The sequence below is a fragment of the Dipodomys merriami genome, unplaced genomic scaffold, assembly GCF_024711535.1.
Source record: "Dipodomys merriami isolate MVZ:Mamm:240054 unplaced genomic scaffold, mDipMer1.0.p SCAF_10, whole genome shotgun sequence".
NCBI classification, from domain to species: Eukaryota; Metazoa; Chordata; class Mammalia; order Rodentia; family Heteromyidae; genus Dipodomys; species Dipodomys merriami.
Genome location: NW_027202271.1, coordinates 13,040,714 through 13,061,842, shown reverse-complemented (window position 1 = coordinate 13,061,842; position 21,129 = coordinate 13,040,714). Strand labels below are relative to the sequence as shown.

The 21,129-nt window shown below is 51.4% G+C and overlaps 1 protein-coding gene across 3 annotated transcripts; it reads left to right on the top strand.

The window, feature by feature from the left end:
• The first annotated feature begins 1,733 nt into the window (after positions 1-1,733).
• Ddn (dendrin) lies at positions 1,734-7,950 on the top strand. 3 transcript variants are annotated; one of them, XM_070040202.1, is made up of 3 exons: positions 1,734-1,781; positions 3,913-3,984; positions 4,447-7,950. In XM_070040202.1, exons 2-3 carry the CDS (start codon positions 3,938-3,940, stop codon positions 6,317-6,319), a joined length of 1,920 nt encoding a protein of 639 aa, XP_069896303.1. In that variant the 5' UTR covers positions 1,734-1,781; positions 3,913-3,937; the 3' UTR covers positions 6,320-7,950. The 3 variants fall into 3 exon arrangements, with proteins under 3 accessions (XP_069896303.1, XP_069896296.1, XP_069896289.1); XM_070040195.1 differs by lacking the exon at positions 1,734-1,781 and adding an exon at positions 3,410-3,488; XM_070040188.1 differs by lacking the exon at positions 1,734-1,781 and having other exon boundaries at positions 3,772-3,984.
• Positions 7,951-21,129: the final 13,179 nt, after the last annotated feature.

The following is a 21,129-nucleotide window of genomic DNA, read 5'->3' as shown; positions in this document are numbered from 1 at the left end:
CATTAAGTAGACTTACACCTCTTTGATCTGTACTCTATTTCCTGTAGCTCCCTGCATTATTTCACTTTCTCCTCTGCCTAGTCCATAGCTGGGGCCCATAGCAAATCCCACAGACATCTCCAGAGAATAGACAAGTGTCTTCAAGTGTCTTCTTTAGGCAGAGAAACCAGCCACTATCATCAGCTTTCCTGACTGAAGATTGGGCTGTGACTGGATTTGGCTAAACTGTCTCTGTTTGAATCTATAAATCTCTTGCCATTCTTTCAATGTAAGAAAGAGTTAAGAAACTGGATGTCAGTCAGTGGCTCACACCTATAATCCAGGAGTCTGAGAGGATTGCAGTTCAAAGCCAGCCTGGGCAGGAAAGTCTGTGAGACTCTTATCTTCAATAAACCACCAGAAAGCTGGAAGTGGCGCAGTGGGTCAAGTGGTAGAGCACAAGCCTTGAACTGAACAGCTAAGGGACAATGCTCAGGCCCAGAGTTCAAGCCCCACGACCGACCAAAAAAAACAAAAAAGAATGAGCTGGGCGCCTGTGGTTCATGCCTGTTATCCTAGCTACTCAGTAGGCTAAGATCTGAGGACCATGGTTCAAAGCCAGCCTGGGCAAGAAAGTCCATGAGACTCTTATCTCCAATTAACCACCAGAAAACTGGAAGTGGTGCTGTGGCTCAAGTGGTAGAGTGCTAGCCTTGAGGTGAAGAGCTCAGGGACAGTGAGTGTCCAGGCCCAGAATTCAAGGCCCATGACCCTTCCCCCCCCCCAATAAAAAAAGAATGAGTTAAGAGTAGGGCTAGAAGAAAAAGCCAGAAGTGGCACTGTGGCTCAAATGGTAGAGCACCAGCTTTGAGCTGAAGAGCTGAGAGACAGTGCCCAGGCCCAGAGTTCAGGCCCCAACAAAGAAAAGAAAAGAGTAGGGCTAAAATAGGGGAACAACAGAATATGACCTATGACCACCCCATCGCATCCGTTCCCAGTGCTGGAACTATGTGACGGAAAACTAGTCAGCTCCAATCACAAGCATTGGCAGACTGGGATATGAGCCAAATCCTGGATACCATTTCCCTACTGCCTTGTAGGCATGATAGAATTTTCTTTTCCTTCCTTCCTACCTTCCTACTTTCCTTCCTGCCTTCCTGCCTTCCTTCCTTCCTTCCTTCCTTCCTTCCTTCCTTCCTTCCTTCCTTCCTTCCTTCCTTCTCTCTCTCTCTCTCTCTCTCTCTCTCTCTCTCTCTCTCTCTCTCTCTCTCTCTCTCTCTTTCCCTTTTCTTTTCCCTCCTTCCTTCCTACAGGATATCTTGTAAACTAGACACAATCTTCATTCCTGAGCCTCCTCCCCAGTGCTAGATTTACAGTCATAAGCCACCATAAGCCGCCATGGCTTTACCATCCTCGCTATCCTGATTCTTTCAAACCATACTATGATAGTGTGCACCTGTCATCCTAGCACTCAGGAGATCAAGGCAGGTAGATCACAAGTTTGAGGACAGTCTGGGCTACAGAGCAAGACCCCCCAAACAAGAAAAACATGGCTTCCTCACCTCCTCACAGCTCTCACAGCACATTCCCAAACTTGGGGGAGGAAGGCTGCCAAGTTATTAGAGCTAAAATATGTTTGTATGTGTGGGAATGAGTATATGGTGGAAAGGACAGATGCCTCCTTACATCACATTCCTTCATCAAGGAGGTAGGGAGGAGGCAAGGACTTTATAAAGCCATAGGCCTTTAGTGAGACCCAGGGTGGAAGGAAGCTCCTGCAATAAGAGCCATCGGTACAGCTGGTAGGTGCAATGTGTGCAGTTGAAGGGGTGGGGGGATGGGAAAGGGGACATTTGAGTTCTCTTTATGTTTTGTGTGCGCTAATCCTAGGCTTGAACTCATAACCTGAGTGCTATCCCTGAGGTTTTTTTTTTTTTTTTTTTTCCTTAAGGCTGTCTGAGAGAGCCACATCTCCACTTCTGACTTTTTGGAAATTAATTAAATTAGTTAATTGGAAATAAGAGTCTTATGGGCTTTCCTGCAAGGCTAACTTTGAATCATGATCCTCAAATCTCAGCTTCCTGGATAGCTGGGATTATAGGCGTGAGGCACCAGAACCCTGCTTTGGGTTCTCTTTAAAACTTCATGTTAGGGAACAGAAAGCCCTGGGTTTTGTTATGCAGTTTCTCAGTCAGTAACTCTCATCTCTGGCTCTCCACAACAACCCTTCTGGTCCTCATCCCCCTAAAAGGTACTTTTGTGGGGAACAAACTGGGGTCTCTTGCTTCTCTCATTCCCCACCACCACCTGGAAAACATAGACCACCATTCTCCATCTAAGGATGGAGCTGAGAGAAGGGCAGTCCCACAAGCTTCTGCTTTTACCTATTCCTTTCAGGAAAGGCAAATTGTCCCTTCTTGCTAAGGAACCATTGCCACACACACACATGCTTCCCTCCCTGCCCCCCTCCCCTCCAGTGGAGCTGCTGCTGCCATGGTTGCCAGGCATGGTTGCTAAGTCTCTGCATGGAAGGGTTGGCGTGGGCTGTGCTGCCACTAACATTACCATGGTGAATCAGGGGACACCTGGTAGAGGCTTAGGGGGAGGGATCATGTGGGTGTAAGCAACAACCTTGTCCAGAATGAGCCCAAAAGGTGAGCTCTGCCTCAGACAAGAACTAAATAAGTGAACTAGCACTTTGAGGTGGGGGAGGAAGGTTGCAGGGGGACGCTATGCTAAGGAGTGACTACTTTTATTTCAGTTGCTAGTGGATTCCGTTTGCCAAGGGAGCATAACATCTCCCTCCCTGCCCCCCATCGTACAAATGCATAAGCACCCTAGTCCTCCCTAAGACTGGGCAGAGTTGTATAGGCACAGAACAGAACCCCCAAATTCTGGCTTCTGTATTGGGAGAGAAAGCCTGCTGTTGAGGGGTGAGGGGGTTCCATGGGTTCCCAAGGACAAATATTTTGGAAAGGCATGGTGGAGTAGCTTCAGTAGCCAAGACAGACATCCCGCGCTATATCCGCTATATCAGCAGCTCTGAGCTGCAGCACTGAACAGAAGTGTTAAGAATGTTTTTGAGATGGGGGGAGGGGGCAACTCGCCCCCAAAGTGGCACAAAAGCTTCCTGAAAGCCACCTCCTCCTCTCTACTGCTTGGGAGCTGGTTACTCATCTCATCTCTGCACCCAAATGCCACTGCCGCTAAAAATAGTCCCCATCAGCCAGCCCCTCCTGCACCCCAACCCCATGGTAACCAGCCTAGAGTGGCAGGCAGAGACCTTGAGTTCTGTTGTCACCATTCCCTGTTGGGAAGACAAGTCCGAGGCAGGAAGTCAAGGGTAGAAGAATCCTGGTGGTCAGGCAACCTGCCAAGCAGGAGAGGAGAGGGTTAAACGGGCTGGAAGGTTAAAGAAATGGGGGCAGAGAGTGGGGGGGACTGTCAGCTTGGCAAGAAGTCTGTCCTCTGCCCACTCGCCCACTCGCGAGGATCCCATCATGCTGGGGGTACGGGGGGAGGGGACAGATCAGAGCAGGGGGAAGGGGCGTCCAATCCCGGGCCCCGGGTGTGTGTTGGGGGGGGGAGGCACATGGGGGAGGTAGCAGCTCAGAGCAGTCCGCGCTGTGTCACATGCGCGCGCACACTCACAGACAGGCACACACACGTGTGCCTGGGTATATATAGTTCCCAGTGCCTGGGCCCGCCGCTCTGCAGTGGGCGCCAGCTCCCTGGGCTGGGAGGGGGGCTCACGGGCGGGGTGGGAGGGTGGGGGGCCGGGGTGGGGTGGGGCAGGATGCTGGATGGCCCGCTCTTCTCCGAGGGGCCCGACAGCCCCCGGGAGCCCCAGGACCAAGAGTCTGGCAGCTGCCTCTGGGTGCAGAAGTCTAAGCTGTTGGTGATCGAAGTGAAGACTATTTCCTGTCATTATAGTCGCCGCGCCCCTCCTCGACAGCCCATGGACTTCCAGGCCAGCCACTGGGCTCGCGGGCCCCAGATCCGCACGTGAGTGAAGGAGGACGGGTGAGGGGAAAAGCCAGTGGGGAGGTGGGGAGGGGGGTCTCGATCTCGCCTCCCCCTCCCCGTCCCTCCCCCTCCCCCCAGGCACCCGTGAATACTAATCGCTGGTCCCCCCCCCTTCCTCCTCTTTCCCGCGCCTCCCTCCCCCACCCCTCGAAGTCTGGGACCTGATTCATTCAGCGGTGTTTGGAGGGGTGAGGTGGGCGGACAGGAGTGGGCGTGAGAAAGGGCACGAGGGGAAATGGGACCGGCGCTGGTAAAGTGTGCGTGGAGAGAGGGCGAGAAGTTCGACTTCAGCCCTCACCTGTGCGCACGTGCACGGCAGCACAGCCTCGCCAGCACCCCATCTCACGGCCGTCCCGCACGGTGTCCAGCGCTCCCAGCTCCCCGGACCTCGGCTCCCTTCCCCCACACACTGCTCACCTGGATTCCTGCTCATTGTCCCAGGTGTAGGCCACGCCCGGGATCCCCTGAACCGCCGCCGCCCCGCCGACCCTGGGCTTCCAGGGTGCTGCAGGAGGCGACCAACTGGCGGGCAGGGCCCCCGGCCGAGGTTCGAGCCCGGGAGCAGGAGAAAAGGAAAGCGGCGTCGCAGGAGCGGGAGGCCAAGGAGACCGAGCGAAAAAGGCGCAAAGCTGGTGGGGCCCGACGGAGTCCCTTGGGTCAGCCTCGCCCAGAGCCCCGGAACACCCCTCGGCTGGCCCAGCCCTCGGGGCTCCTGGTTTACTCTCGGCCTGGGCGCCTGGGGCAGGTGGGGCGAGCGTCCCGTCCATCTGCGCAACCGCAGAGCGACCCAGGGGCGGCGTGGGGGGGGCCCTGGGGAGGGAGGAGGCCAGGGCCCCCCAGCTATGAGGCACACCTGTTGCTGAGAGGCGCGGCGGGCACCGCCCCGCGTCGCCGCTGGGACCGGCCACCCCCCTACGTGGCTCCACCTTCCTACGATGGCCCCCACAGGACCTTGGGGACTAAGCGAGGCCCGGTGCTCTCCCAGGCGCCCATCTCCTCCACCCCGGCTCCCAACCCTGTCAGGACAGAGGGAGGGCTCACAAAAAAGAGGCTGGATCCTCGAATCTACCGGGACGTCCTCGGGGCTTGGGGTCTCCGACAGAGCCGGGGTCTCTTAGGGGGAGCTGCAGGCTGTGGAGTAGCCAGAGAGAGGCTGGAGTCCGGCCAGCCGGCGGCCGTGGAGAAAATCCCGGGCCTAGCTGCTGCTGGCCATTCCCAAGCCAAAGGTACTGGTAGGCCGGGCACCGAGACAGCTCCTTCTGGGTCTGTACCTGCGACCCTCAGCCCCACGCGCCCCGTGCCCCGGCCCAGGCACCACCTACAGGGCTCCAGGGAAGGGAAAGAAGGAAGAGAACACCCCTGGCTTCCCAAATGCTGGATTTCCTCCCCTAAAAAGCAGCCCCCTAGATATAGCCAGACCCTCCCCAGACCTTGGGCTCCAGGCGGCACCGGGTGGAGAGAGTCCCTGGGTCATAGAGAGGGGGCAGGACCTGAGAGCCTGGAGGGCTGGCCGGTGGCCCGGCGCGCCCACACCCTGCCCCGCAGTTCCCACGGCCAAGCTCGGAGAGAAGGCGTCTTTGTCATTGATGCCACCTGTGTGGTGATAAGGTCCCAGTATGTGCCGACCCCTCGAACCCCGCAGGTACAGCTTTTGCCTTCTGGGGAGCCATGTATTGTTGGGGCTGGCCCTGGGCAGCCCAAGCCCTGCAAAGAAGAGGAGGAGGGCGAGAGGCCCACGGTTTTACCCTCCCCGCAACTGTCCAACGGTCGGATTGTACAACAGCCGGGCACAGGGCACGAATGTGAAGCTAAGGGCGGGAATCCAGGGGACCCCTCAATGGAGGGGCGGTCCTCCGGCATCTTGGGGCTCCCTGTGGGTGAAGTAAGCTTGAGAGATGACCCCACTCAGCCAGGTAGCCCAGAGAATTTAGTCGAAGGCCCAGCGGCTCCGGGATGCGCCCGCAGCACCAAGGGCTCTGAAGTGGCGGCCGCGGTGGTCCCCAAGCGTATAGGTGGAGGCTGGGCTCGAACCCCAGGGCCCTACGCTGGAGCCCTGCGGGAAGCTGTGTCCCGGATCCGTCGCCACACAGCCCCGGACTCGGATTCAGACGAAGCTGAGGAGCTCAGCGCCCATAGCGGCTCCTCAGATGGAAGCGACACAGAAACCCCAGGGGCTTCCTGTCGGAATGACAGGACCCTGCCGGTGGCTGGGAAGACAGCAGAACTGCGCCACAAGGTAGATGCCATCAGCCAAAATGAGGAGACAGACCCTTTTCCGGGCGAGGGATACCAAGGGGACCCCAGAGGGAAATAAGGAAAGACAGTGAGGTACACCTCTTCTTGTTTTCCCCTGGACCCACCTATTCTTGGGCCTGCTGGGTCCCCTTTCTTCCCCCCCCCCTCCCCACTTCCTTTGCTCTTCTTCATTTCCCTACCTATACCTGTTCCCATACTTGAAACAGAAAGGAAGGAAAGGGAGCATGTGCCCATTCATGGTTTTGTTTCAAGACAGGTGAGTCTGAGCAGTAGATTTAGTGTCTGCTAGATTCAGGACACACAGTGGTGTCCTCTGCAGGGTCTGTTAGCCTAGGTGTGGAGCCTATGAGAGAGGCTCAGGCAGGAGGGCAGGGATGGTGGCAATATCAAGGCAAGGCCTCTGGGCAGAAAGGAGAAGATCAGGAGAGAGGGGCTTTGGACCCAGTGACAGAGTGATCAGGTGACAGAAAGCTCCTTAGCAGAGGAGGAAAGAATCCAGAAGTGACCAACAAAGCCGGAAGAGGGCTCACTTTCATGTCACAGGTCTTGAGCTTCATTTCCAAATCTGCCACTGATGGCTTGGTTGACTTTAGACCAATCCTTTCCCTTTCTGGAATGTACAAAGAAGAAACTCTATGGTCTATCCTTCTATCTCTGGAAATTTGGCCTTTTTTTTTTTTTTCCTGGAGGAGGGCTTTATCTCATCTTCCCCTTTAACAAGGCAGGAAAGAGTGGCAGGAATAAGTGAATAGAATCTGAGGTTCCAAGACGGCCTCCTTGTCAGTTGCATTTCATCCTCAATTCAGGAGACTGTCCAGGGATTTACGAAGATCCGAGTGGGAGAAAGCCTCTTATCTCAGCCTCCCAGGTTTCGGTGAGTGCCAGGGCAAGAGAGTAGCACTGTCACTCACTCTCCCTGGTCTGTACTAGTCCCAAGCTGGGAAGGGAAGACAGCCAATGAATGAGCTTGAGACTTCCTTGGGCTCTTCTATTCTCTCCTACTCCCCTCCCCCTTAGTGAGGGTCGAATGTAAACAAACGGAGCCAGGATTTCCCATCCACGTGGTGCCGTCCACTTTGACAGGACCCGAGAATGTCTGTACCTCTTTCCTTTTCCAAAACAACAGCCAGGCCCAGGAAAGCAAGTCTTAGGATAAGGCGAGTCCCAAGAAACCTGTAGGTGTGGGGTGTCATTCTCGCTATAGCCACTACGGGGCGCGCGCAGGTCGCGGATCTCCCGGGTTGCTACTCCCCCGAGTCCCCCGCGGTTAATCCGATTCCTGTCCCGGGCCTGGTCGGCTCCAGCGCGTGCGCGGCGGCGGGCGTGCGGGGGGCCGGGAGCAGGCTTCGGCCTCCTAGACTTCTGGAGCGCCCCCACTCCACCCCCTCTTTTGGGCGCATTCATGCCAGCCGGCTTGGGACTCCGACAGACATTGAAGTCTGGCTTTCCCCACCACTCTTCTCCGATCCTGGATACCTCCTCTGTCTCTGCCATGTGAACTTGGCCAAATCACTTCACCTCCCTGAGCCTCAGTTTCCTCATCTGTCAAATGGGGTTTTATTTTTTAAAGAAACACCTACCTCGCAGGGTTGTTGTGAGGACTTAATGCGGTAATGTATGTATGTACAAGGCGCCTTGCACAGTGCCCGGCACACAGTAGGCGCTCAATAAATCTAAAGCTTCCCTTTATCTAGCTTTGGCTTGTTCCTTTCCCCGGCCTTTATCCCCCATAGTGTCCTTCCAGTAGGACTTCTCTGCTCCAGGGGTAGGAGGGCTCCCTTGTTGGCTGGAAACTCCTGACCCACCCATCTCCCCTGGCCTTCGGGACTCTCCCTTCCTTGCCTCCCCCCTCCCCCCCCCCCCCCCCCCGTCCCCACACACACCATCACCACCACCGGCACCACCACCACCACCACCACCACCACCACCACCACCACCACCACCATGCCGCACCCTGCCGGTTCTTCCCACTGTCCCGGGCGCACTCCCCCCGCCCCCCATTCCGGGCAAGGGCTGAGTCAGCCTGGGTAAATTTAGCCGCTGGCTGGGCAGGCGCGGGGGCTTCGCCCAGACTCAGTCTCCGGGTCCTGCCCGGTCCCTCAGCCCCACCTCAGTCCCCCCCAACTCCCACTGAATCCCGCTCGCGTTCAGGTCTCCAACTCTGCTCTCAAACCACTTAGGGGTTTAGTGTCCAATTATCTCCATGTCACTTGCCAGCACCCAGGGAGACTCAGAGCAAGAGTCAAGGGGCAGGGCTGCCAGGAGGCCCCCAGGCCACCCTGAGCCACAGGCCAGGCTCCATTCTGTGAGAGTCTTTCCTCTGTGGGCTTAAGGACCTGTGCTTGGTGGCTCTCGCGTGTAGCCCTAGCTACTCAGAAGGCCGAGATCTGAGGATGGCAGGCCAGGAAACATCTCCAATTAACCAGCAAAAAGCCAGAAGTGAACTGTGGCTCAAGTGGTAGAATACTAGCCTTGAGCAACAACAACAACCAAAACACACATACAAAACAAAACAACCCCACACTCAAGGACAGCGCACCCAGGCCCTGAGTTCAAGCCCCACAACCAACACACACACACACACACACACACACACACACACACACACACACACACACACACACACTCCATGGGGAAAACAGAAAGTCCACCCCAGAGCCTCTTTGAAGCCCATACTGCCCGATTTCTAGTAGCTCTTGTAGGAAGAGGCAAAGAAAGGGGAGGGGCTGTTCCACTTTGTGCAGATATTCCTTCGACTACAATTCTAATTACTGCTAATTCTACCACTGAGCATTTACTTGAGCACCTACTACAAATGAATCACTGGGTTGGGCTACAGAATAGTGACTAGCAAGTCTTTGAAATATACAAATGATAGTATTGATTTTTTTTTTTTTTTGAGACAAGATCTAGGTAGCTCAGGCTAACCTCAAACTCAAGATCCCTCCTGCCTCTGCCTCCCAAGTACTAAGATTATAGGGGCTGGGGAAATTACAGTACTTGAGCAATGCATATTAAGTACTGAGGAGTCAAACTAGGGACAGTGCAATTTTGAAACTCCAGAAGGCTTCATGGAGGAGATGACATCAGATAAATTTACTGAAAGGGCATTTCAAGAAAGGGAAACAAACTGGGCACAGTAGTGTATGCCTGTGGTACCATCTACTTCTCAGGCTAAGAAGTGTCTCACTTGGAGACCAGAAGTTCCTGACTAGACTGGACAACATTGTCATATCCTGTGTCAAAAACAAAACAAAACAAAAAATCAACTAGAGAGACTAAAGTAATAAAAACAGAGGGCAAAGCTGCAGAGAGACAGGGTTCTTTAGAAACTTACCAAAAACTCTGGGTTGCCTGTGGTTGAGAGGACATTCCAGAAATTGTGGAAGATGAGACCAGAATGAACACTGGAGGCCAAACCTGGCTCACACCAGTAATCCTAGCTATTCACGGGGCTGAGATCTGAGGATCATGGTTTGAAGCCAGCCCAGGCAGAAAAGTCCATTTAACCACCAAAACACCTGGAAGTAGCTCTATGGCATAAGGGATAGAGCACTAGCCTTGAGTGAAAAGGCTGAGGGACAGTTCTAAGACCCTGAGTTTAAGAGTCAGGACTGGCAAAACAAAGAAACTAACCACACAACCACCCCGGTCCCCAAACTGGAGGCTAGACAGGTAAGCCTGATGTACTAGAACCCTGGGCTTGGGACAAGGATGGGCTTTCAGGTGGAGAATTAGGGATAGCCCAAGCAGCTGCCTGGATCTTCCTACAACCCAGGGGCTCCATGTGTGGGGAAGGGGGAAGTAAACTTCCCTATGCTGCCTGAACCCCTTTGAGTATGAATACATAGAGTTCAGTTCCTAGGTGCTTCCCCCCTCCTCCTCCCCAGAGCTGAGGACTGAACCCAGGGCCTTGCATTTGCCAGGCAAGTGCTCTTCCACTGAGCTAAATCCTCAGCCCCTTGAGTTCAGTTCCTAAGAACCCATCCACACTGCCAACATTGTCCAGGAGCTGCGGCAGTGTTTTTGCTTAGAACATTAGCTCTGGGGCCTGGCAGCTATGTTTAAATTCTTTATTTTTTAAATTTATTTATTTATTTATTTTTGGTGTCAGTCCTAGGGCTTGCTCAAGGCTAGCACTCTACCACTTGAGCCACAGTGCCACTTCCAGCTTTTTCTGTTTATGTGGTACTGAGGAATCAAACCCAGGGCTTCATGCATGCTAGGCAAATACTCTACCACTAAGCTACATTCCCAGCCCTTGTGCTGGTTTTGACTGATGATCTTCAGATCTCAGCTTCCTGAGTACCTAAGATTACAGATGTGAACCACCATTGCCCAGCTAAATTCCTGCTGTGACTTTGACCTTGGACAAGTTACTTAACCTCCCTGTGCTGCATAAAATAGGTTCAGGGTAAGACATGATAATGAACACTTATAATACAAACTGAGGAGCTGGGAAGATGGCTCAGTGGTAGAGTGTTTGCCTTGCATGTATGAGGCCCTGGGTTCCATTCCTCAGCACCACATAAGCAGAAAAAGCCGGAAGTGGCGCTATGGCTCAAGTGGTAGAGCACTAGCTTTGAGCTGAAGAGTTGAGGGACCCGCGCCCAGGCCCAGAGCTCAGGCCTCATTACCGACAAATAAATAAATAAATAAAATAATACAAACTGAGGCAGGGGACCTGGCTACATAGTAAATTGCAAACTAGCCAGGGCTACATAGTAGACTGAGTCTCATGAAATTAAAATTTTAAGTTGCCCTCTATATATCACCTTTATAATAAAAACAAAATTTTTGAAAAAAAAATTTACTAAAAGTGCTTTTTTTCCTCCAGTCCTAGGGCTTCAACTCAGGGCCTGGGCATTGTCCCTGAGCTTTTTTTTTTTTTGCTCAAAGCTAGCACTGTGACTCACAGTGCCACTTCCAGCTTTTTCTGTTTATGTGGTACTGAGAAACTGAACCTAGGACTTCATACATGCTAGGCAAGCATTCTACCACCAAAGCTACATTCCCAGCTCTGCTAAAAGTTCTTTTTTCCCAAGGTTGAGATAAGGCTCAAGTAATAGAATGGCCTGCCTTGTGAGGCCAAGGCCCTGAGTTCTAACCCTAGGATGAAAAAAAAAAAAAAAAAAGCTTGGAAGGATTAAACGATTCAATATGTCCAATATGTAAAGTATTTAGAATGTTCAAATTGTCCCCATCTAGTAAGTAACATGCAGGTATTGTTTCTCTTTAGAGCTATTTCATTAGGGATATTGTGTAGAAACAAAGAGATGGGAAAAGAGCTGGTGACTCATGCCTGTAATTCTAGCTACTCAAGAGGCTGAGATCGAAAGAGGGTGGTTCAAAGCCAGCCTAGGCAGGAAAGTCTGTGAGACTCTCATCTCCAATTAACTATACAAAAGCCAAAAGTGAGCTGTAGGTAAAGTGGTAGAGCTCTGGCCTTGAGCAAAAAAAAAAAAAAAAAAAAAAAATCGCAGGGACAGTGCTCAGGCTCTGAATTTCAGTCCCAGAACAGAAAGAGAGGGAGGGAGGGAGGGAAGGAGAGACAGAGAAACAGAGGCCACACAGGCCATACCAAGAGGTGCTAACCAGAGCCAGAGGTGTAGCTCAGAGGCAGAGCCCTGGCATGGGCTTGATCTCCACCACCACAGCGTGTGAGGGGAAGGATCCCAAGGTGGGTGCATATAGCCCCTGGAACAGGCCATGGCTGCTCATGGCTTGAATGTCAGAACAGCATGGCCCCTCTCTCAGAACTTCCCCCATCTTTGCCTAAGGGTAAAGCCAGAATCAGATGCCAAAATTCTAGGGTGAGGGAGAAAGAGGAGAAGGGACTGCAGGTCTGGGGAGCCATATCTTAGGCTGGCCCTGTAGGGCCCTGTGGGTGGAAGGCTGGAAGCTCCCTGCTGTGAAAATTACTTCTAAATCTGGCTATGTCTGCCAGCCAGCTACATAATGGAGGCCACAATCTCCTCCCTCCCCCCAACCCTTCCCCGGCCTTGGGACAGCCTCTGTGATCAGCAGTAGAGACAGCAGATGCAGGGGGACATGGTAGAACCCTAGAAACTCCCAACAGCCAAGGCTGCCCTTTCACTCCCACATTTCTTCCCCAGATAACTCCCCAGTTACCAAGCTGTAATTCTGGGACTTCACAGAGTGTCCAGAATGTGACTGTAGATGTGTGTGCAGTGGAGAGCAACTGGAGAGACAGAGGAACATGAGGACATGGGACGTGTACCATGTGTATTTCTGAAAACGATATGAATGCTCCTTTAGTTACTCATGTCATGTGCTCACTTGTCAATGTATGCCCAGAGCAGACTGTGGTAGCACACACCTGTAATCCCAGCTACTGGATAACAGAGGCAGAAAGATTCAGAGTTCAAGGGCAGCCTAGGATAAGGTAGTGAGATTCTATCTCAAAAACAAAAATAAAAACAAAAGGACCGGGGTATGGTTCAACTGGTAGAGAGTTTGCTTAGCATGCAGGAAGTCCTGAGTTTAATTCCAAGTAATAAAATAGAAACAGTATGTGAGGAAGACGGAAGAGACTCTGGCACACTTTTTTGATTGGGGGCGGGGGGGGGGGGGCTCAAGCTCTGGGCCTGGGTGCTGTCCTTGAGCTTCTTTTGCTCAAAGTGAGCACTCTACTACTTGAGCCACAGCACCACTTCTGGCTTTTTTTTGAGTAATTTATTGGAGATAAGAGTCTCATGGAGGGCTGGAAAGGTGGCTCAGTGGTAGAGTGCTTGCCTTGCATGCAGGAGGCCCTGGGTTCAATTCCTCAGCACCACATAAGCAGAAAAAGCTGGAAATGGTGCTGTAGCTCAAGTGGTAGAGTGCTAACCTTGAACTGAGAGCTGAGGGACAGTGCCCACACCCAGAGTTCAGGTCCCACGACCAACAAAAAAAAAAAAAAAAAAAAAAAAAGAGTCTCATGGAGTTTCCTGCTCGGGATAGCTTTGAGCCATGATCCTCAGATCCAGCCTCCTGAGTAGCTAGGATTACAGGCATGAGCCATTGGCACCTGGCTTTCAGACACTTTTTTTTGGGTCCGGTCGTGGGCCTGAATTCTGGGCCTGAGTGCTGTCCCTCAGCTCTTCAGCTGAAGGCTAGTGCTCTACCACTTGAGCCACAGCGCCACTTCCAGCTTTTTTTTTTCTGCTTATGTGGTGCTGAGGAATCGAACCCAGGGCCTCATGCATGCAAGGCAAGCGCTCTACCCCTGAGCCACCTTCCCAGCCCAGACACACTTTTTTTTTTTAACCTTCAGTAGAGCTCACAAGAAGTGGGAGAGGAAACCCACAGAGGCATTATAGAGCAGGTAGACAATATAATATACCTTCATGAATGAATTCCTGAGAGCAACTCTGAAGAACAGAACAGCTCCCCAATTCCCCAATAGCTCTCAAACTTGTACTTATAGGGAATGGAACTACTGTATACCCAAACCTCAGGGAGACAAATTGCTGAGGGTGGAAGTTTCATGCCCCTGATGGCATGGAACAAGTCCCCTTTCTTGAAACTCCTGATACTACAAAGTCTTTTGTGGATGGGTATTCCACTTGTGCATCCATCCATCCATCCATCCATCCATCCATCCATCCATCCATCCATCTATCCATCTGTCTGTCCACCCATCATCTACCCATCACCCATCCTCAACGCATGCATGCAAGCATCCACCATCCATTATTCGCCCATCCATTCATCCCATTTACCCATCCATCCACCAATGCATCTATCTGATCACCTTTCTATATCCATCTATTTATTCAATCATCTATCTTCCCACTATCCATTTGTCTTTTTTTTTTTTTTTTGCCTGTCATGGGGCTTGAACTCTCAGCCTGGGCACTGTTTCTGAGCTTCTCTGGCTCAAGGATAGTGCTCTACCACTTGAGCCACAGCTCCACTTCAGGCTTTTTTCTGTTTATATGGTACTAAGGAATTGAACCCAGGGCTTCCTGCATGCTAGGTAAGCATTCTGCCACTGAGCCACATTCCTAGCCTCCATTCATCGTTTAATGAGGGCATATGATATGCCTCACTCTGTGTTGGAAAGGAATGCCAAGCTGAAGAAAACACAGAACCTATGTCCTCAGAAGCTAGAAGTCTAGTAGGAGTAAGGCCAATAACATATACAGGTAAACACCCATGCCATGGCTAGTATCTGCTGTTAACAAGAGCCCTACCTGTGAGTTATGTCCAGGAGCACAAACAAACAAAGTCATTCTGTCAGGGGAAATAAGAGTTTTTGTGGAAGAAGGGACATTTGGGACAGATTTTAAGAGCGATGGGGAAGAGGTGCATTCCATGGTGTGGGAAAGCATGTGGCTTTTACAGAAAGCAGAGGCTTTGAGAGAATATAAAGGTCCTAAGGGTGGGGTCCTGGAGAGATGTATGGGAGCCAAGTTATGAAGTGATTCTTTTTTCTATTTATTTTGAATTTTTTGTGTTGGTCCTGGGGTTGAACTCAGGGCCTGGGTACTGTCCCTGGGTTTTTGTTTTTTTTTGCTTAAGGCTAGTGCTCTACCATTGAGCCACAGCACCACTTCTGGATTTTTCTGTGGTACTGAGGAATTGAACCTAGGGCTTCATGCATGCTAGACAAGTTCTCTACCACTAAGCCACATTCCTAGTCCATGGACCTGGTTGATCTTACTACCTTGAGGAAACCCCTGGTACTCAAGACGTCATGCCTTTGGCTTAGGTTCTGTAGCCCTTATAAGCACAAAAGAGGTACTCAGAAAATGCTGGCATAAGGAAAGAACAAATGATAAGACTGTGCCACAAAAGCACTAGCATGAGGATGCAGCCTCAGATATATAAGAGGAGAGATGGCAACCTTGCCTTTCTTGGATGCTGTCCTGAGGAGCCCTTCCAAGAAGTACCACGAGGTGTCGCTGTTTCTGGCCACAGCTCTTAATTCTGCCAGTGTCTTTACTGTTTTAGCTGGTGAAATGCCCATCCAAGAACTGTCGAGGAATGCTCTAGACATCTCCTTCCAGCAAGTCTCCTGAGAGAAAAAGAAAAGCCTAAATGCATCTGTAGAACTGAGTAGCTGAGAAGACCCCCAACTTCAATGCAAGTACAGGTCTTATCTACCCATCCATTCAACCTCCCACTAACAGTGACTGCTAACAGGTACAATGTTAGGATCTTGTAAAAACAACTGTGACCAACACACCTCAGAGTCTAGTTCTGCCCAAATCTTCTCTTCCCCTCACTTTCTTCTTTCTTTCTTTCTTTCTTTCTTTCCTCTCTCTCTCTCTCTCTCTCTCTCTCTCTCTCTCTCTCTCTCTCTCTCTCTCTCTCTCTCTCTCTCTCTCTCTCTCTCTCTCTCTCTCTCTTTCTTTCTTTTTTTTTGGCCAGTCCTGGGGCTTGAACTCCTCAGGGCCTGAACTCTGTCCCTGAGCTTCTTTTGCTCAAGGCTAGCACTCTATCACTTGAGCAACAGCTCCACTTCTGGCCTTTTCTGTGTATGTAGTACTGAGAAATCGAACCCAGGGGTTTCATGCATGCTAGGCAAGCACTCTACCTCTAAGCCACATTCCCAGCCTCCCTTCTCTTTCTTTTACACACATGTATGTATGTATGCATGTATGTATGTATATACATGCATGCAATTATCCAAACTCCTTTTCCCTGAGGTCGCTGCATGGCCCTGCATTTGTGTGGACCCTTGAGAATGTGCTGACTTTGATTGCTCTTCCCCAGGAGAGCTTCTCTTGCCCTTCTCTTCAGCTACCTGACTTGCTCTGTTTTGTTTTCTTCTCCTAATCTTTCCTTTCATATCCTTTCATATCACAGCCACTCTGTCAGCCATGGTAGCTTTAGGAACCATCAGTAAAATAAGCTGGTAGCCAGATGCCTATAATCCTAGCTACTCAGGAGGCTGAGATCTGAGAATTATAGTCTGAAGCCAGCCCAGGCAATGAAGCCTGTGAGATTTTAAGCATCATTTAACCACCAAAAAGCCCAATGTAGGGGTGTGGCTCCAGTGGTAGAACACCAGCCCTGAGGGAAAAAGCTCAGGGACAGCACCTAGGCCTTGAGTTCAAGCCCCAGTACTGGTGGACACTAGTGCCCTCTTGACAACCTAGAGCCCTGGAGGCTTGAGGCGTTCAAAGATGGATCTAAGGAAGAGCCTTGTGAGATCCTGGGACCACCTACCCAGAAGTGAGTTGGAGAGTGTAGAAAACCAAAGAGCTCAGAAACCAGCCCCTCTGGGACCTGAGGAGCTCTGCCAGCCAACCCTGGCCCCCAGTAGAAGCTGACTTCTTTTTCACACCTACTTGGAGAGGCCCAAGCTTTTCCCAGGACTCAATTCCATAGTGGTGGTGGCTGTAGGAGACACAAGTTGGGAGCAGAGCATTGTGGGATAGTGTCCACTTTCCCATCATGCTCCTGGGTCCATCTTAGCCCTTGGTGGGGGTTTGGGAGAGGAAGGGAGGGAGGGTTGGTGCCGAGAGAGTGGGAGCCAGGCCCATCAAGGTCCCGGGAGTGAATGCCGCATTGTTGGCCAGGCTAGAGTCACAGATAATTACCTCAATTAGTGACAATGGGAGAGTAATAAATACAGGCTTAGTGTCTCCTACCCCACCAGGGCTCCGAAGATTAATCCAGGCTGACGGGCGGGCCCTGAAAGGCGTGATGGACAATTCATTAAACTCCCCAAATGCTGCACAACCTGGGCGTGAAGGCTGAGTTAGCCCCCTGGGGGCTGTGCCTTTGTCCTGATTGTGTGTCTCCACCACAGCAGCCCCCAGAGAGCCGGGAGGTGAGTGGGGCTCCCCGAGCCGGGCCAGGCGGCGGGGGGATTAGGCCTTGGTCCGGCCCTGGTTGCCCTGGCACACTGGCCCAGCCTGGCTGGAATGTCCGTGGGGGGGGAGCGGGCCGAGCGGAGGGGCGGGGCGACAAGGTGGGGTAAGGGGGGCACACAAAACCAGGGGCAGGAGGAGTTAATTAGACGCCAGCCGAGGAGGGCGAGGGGCCACAATAGGGCTGAAGGGCCCGTCAGGGACGGCCCCTTTACTTCCGAGGATTAATAGGGAGAGGGAGGAGGGAGGGGTTCCATCCTGGGGGAGGAGGACTGGAAGCTTCACAGGGTGGCACTGCCCCTCTTGGCTCATCTGGGCATCTACTTGCCAAATGGCTGGAAAACAGGAGGCTCTGGCAACCCAGACAGATACCCTCAGCCTCCACACAATACTGCTTGCTCCCTACACGGGCAGAATGATTGGGCAGGGAGGGGTGAAAGGACGCCCCATTTGTCTGTTGGGGCAGCAGCAGAGGTAAGCATGCTTAGGGACCCTTTTTCTTAGATTCTCCTCTCCAGTCTCCAGAGGTAAAACCAGGAGCCTAAGGCATTTTACCCTAGGAGGCTTCCCTGGTTAAAGCCAGGAGACCTAGGGGTAGGAGCTGATAAGAACACATAACAGCACACACATGCTCCTATGCTAGGCCTGGTAACTAGCAGGCCCTCAGTAAACACCTGTTGAAGGAAGGAAGGAATGAATGAATTAACTTCCGTTTTGCTAAGAATAAATGGGTGAGCATAGAGCCATGAGTCTGGGCTTCATTGTGGGTAGCTTCTTTCTAGCCATGGCTCAGAGAAGCTAAGGATTCCCATCTCTAAGGAGATGAGCAAATGTCCTGGGGTGGTGGGGAGAAAGTGCCAGAGGGTCCTTCACCTGCAGAAGGCTAAATAAATCAATAAAATATGCAATCGCCTGTTGGAAGTCCCACTTCCTCCCGGGGCCCCAGGGAATACAGGGCAGCCCTGGCTCCTCCCTAGGAGCCACCCCACCCTACCCCTCTCCCAGGAGATGACAAGAGAGAGAGAGAGAGAGAGAGAGTTGGCGGCAGTTCCCTGGGCATATTTATAACTTACTGCTCGCTCACCAGCGGCTGCTTTTAGCCCAGACAGGGGAGGGGGGAGGGGGGAGGTGGTCTGTCTCATGCTGGGCCCGGGTTGGCTGTGGAAAGAGTGAGTAAGGGTGAGTGGTGGGCAGCTCTGCATGGATATTCCTGCTCACACCACAGCCAAACAGCTTATTTTCTCCTCATTTTGTTATTTTTCTCCCTCTGGCCTGGAGGGGAAGACTGAGCCAGCCTGGGGCCATGGGATGGGGTTGGGGGGGGGTGGAGAGCTGGACCCTAGGGTATTTGCAGACCCACTGACAGGGTTTTTCCAAGGTGCGTGTGACAGGGTGTGTGTGGTGTCAGCTTGTTGACCCTCCCCCCCGCCCCCCGGGACTGTGCAGGCCTGCCATCTCAGTCCTCTCAGCTTTTCCACTATCCCCAGGATATTTCAGGATCAGTTCCTCCTGCACTTATGAAGACTGACCTTATGTCCAGGGTCCCTGCCAGCTTCAAGTTGCCCCCCCCCAAAAAAAAACAAAACGCCAAAAACCAGGCGTATGTGTGACACCTGAAGATCAGAAGTAGGTAGGAACTAGAGCATCAAGCACATTCCTGAGGACACTGTCCTATGGCTGCTGCTCTGAGCAGCTTTGGGAGACTCTTTCTAGGCACAGCTATTTTTCTTCCCAGGATCTATCCATGCTGGCCCCGAAGGAGGACAGCATGCGTAGCATAGGTGATCATCATAATAAATGAATTGGGCCTATGCGGTGTTTTGCTGATCCTACAGCTCTTTCATTTTTTTTTTTTAATGATGAGGGTAGAACAGTAAAAGCTCTACTAGTAAGCCAGGTGCTAGTAGGTCATGCTTGCAACCCTAGCTACTCAGGAGGCTGAGATCAAAGAATCAAATTTTGAAGCCAGCCTGTGCAGGAAAGTCTGTGAGACTTTTATCTCCAATTAACCAGAAAAGAAAAAAGCTTGAAGCAGAGCTGTGGCTCAAGTGATAGAGCACTATCTTTGAGCAAAACTGCTAAGGGACAGTACCCAGGCCCTGAATTAAAACCCTAATACTAGTACACAGAAAGAGAGAGGGGGGAAGAGGAAGGAAGGAAGGAAAGAAGGAAGGAAGGGGGGAAGGGAGGAAAGGAGGGAGGGTCTGTCACTGCACCAACACTCCCAACTTTTTCCTTGAAGTTTGTCATTTCACTGATGAATCGCCAATTAGGACCAACCTTATTCTGTACTTTTCTGCAGCTTCTGCAGCCTATCCAACCCAGTCTGGAGAAGCTCCAAACCTTGGAGTTAGGAAGTTGGTGGGAATGGTAAAAGTTGACTGCCAGCCACTCTGCTGCTTCTTCCCAATTCTGAACAGCAGTTTAGCAGTGGCCCAAGCCCCCTCTCTCACCTCTGGCAGCTCTTTTATTTTGAGAGCTCAATTCTCTCTCTCTCTCTCTCTCTCTCTCTCTCTCTCTCTCTCTCTCTCTCTCTCTCTCTCTCTCTCTCTCTCTCTCTCTCTCTCTCTCTCTCTCTCTCTCTCTCTGTACATGCATATAATATTAGGGCTTAGAGTCAAGGCCTAGGTGCTGTCCCTCAGCTCAAGGTTGCTGCTCTACCACTTGAGTCACATTTCCAGTTCCTGCTTTTGCTGGTTAATTAGAGATAAGAGTCCCACTTTCCTACCCAGGTTGGCTTTGAATCCTAACCCTCAGATCTTAGCCTCTTAATACAAGGGAGCCACTGGTGCCAGGCCTAATGGCTCTTTGGGTTATAGATTGGCAATTTTCTTTTTTTCTTTATTCTTTTTGTGCTGGCCCTGGGGCTTGACTTATTTTTCTTCCCAGGAGCTATCCACGCTGGCACAGAAGGAGAACAGCATGGATAGCACAGGTGATCATTGGGCATTGAGTATTGTCCCTGAGCTTTTTGCTCAAGGCTAGTGCTCTACCACTTGAGCCACAGCTCCACTCCCAGTGTTTTGGTTGGTAGTTAATTGAGGATAGGAATCTCCCAGAATTTTCTGCCCAGGCTGCCTTTGAACTGTGATTCTCAAATTTTAGCCTCCTGTGTTACCAGGATTACAGATGCGAATCATGGGCACTCAGTGGAAGATTGACCATTTTCTGCTCATTGTTCTTACTGGAAGTCTGAGGCCTTTGAGGTGCCTCCTACCCAGGACCAACAAAATGTTTGTTTATTCATCTCCCAGGCCACACATGAGAGCTGAGTTAGTGCTAGCTTGACCAGAGCAGACAATGTCTCTACCACTTTCCCTGTTACTTCCCCCACCACACCCATATTCCAAAGATCAACAAGGGTCAGAGTTCAAATATCCTGGGAAAGGTAGGAGGCAGCAAGAATAGCAAAGGAATCCTGGGGAGAGAAGGAAATCCTTAAGTTGACTGGCACCATTTGTTGCCCTTTGAGTATGGAGTGCTTCATAGATCCCACTGCCTGTTTAGTCCTATCCTGGGGGCTGGAATTGGAATTAGGGACAGACTTTAGTGGTTAGGGAGGGGTTAGTGTTTGTCTAAGGTTCAGATTAGGACTAGAGTTTGACTTAGACCAAGGGTTAGGAAGAAGATTGCAGTTAGAGATAGATTTAGAATTCTGGGGTAGAATGAATGGCCCTGCTGACTCTAAACATGACCGTGAATGCACACAGAAGTGTGTCCCATAGGTATTGTCAGCTATGGAATCCTCATGCTGGTACTTTGTGGGAATTTTAAGTTTATTGGTTTGTTTATGGACCATATTTAAGCTTTCTTTTAATTATAGTGGTTAAAGCCTTGCTTGTGTTAGATTCTAAGACTCCTGCTTTTTTTTTTTTTGTAGGGTACGGTGGTACTGAGGCTTGAACTCAGGCCTCTTGCTCTTTACCTTGGCTTTTATGCTCAAGGCTGGCACTTCACCACCTTTACTTTTGGCTCTTTGCTGGTTAACTGAAGCTATGTTTCATAGACTTTTCGGTCCAGGCTAGCTTTGAACGATGAACCT

What these genes read in the sequence shown, in the direction of transcription:
- Ddn (XM_070040188.1), top strand. Translation starts at nt 3,776, where the DNA reads ATGCTGGATGGCCCGCTCTTCTCCGAGGGGCCCGACAGCCCCCGGGAG. An exon ending in CGCGGGCCCCAGATCCGCAC is followed by an intron (nt 3,985 to 4,446) that starts GTGAGTGAAGGA and finishes TCATTGTCCCAG; the next exon opens with GTGTAGGCCACGCCCGGGAT.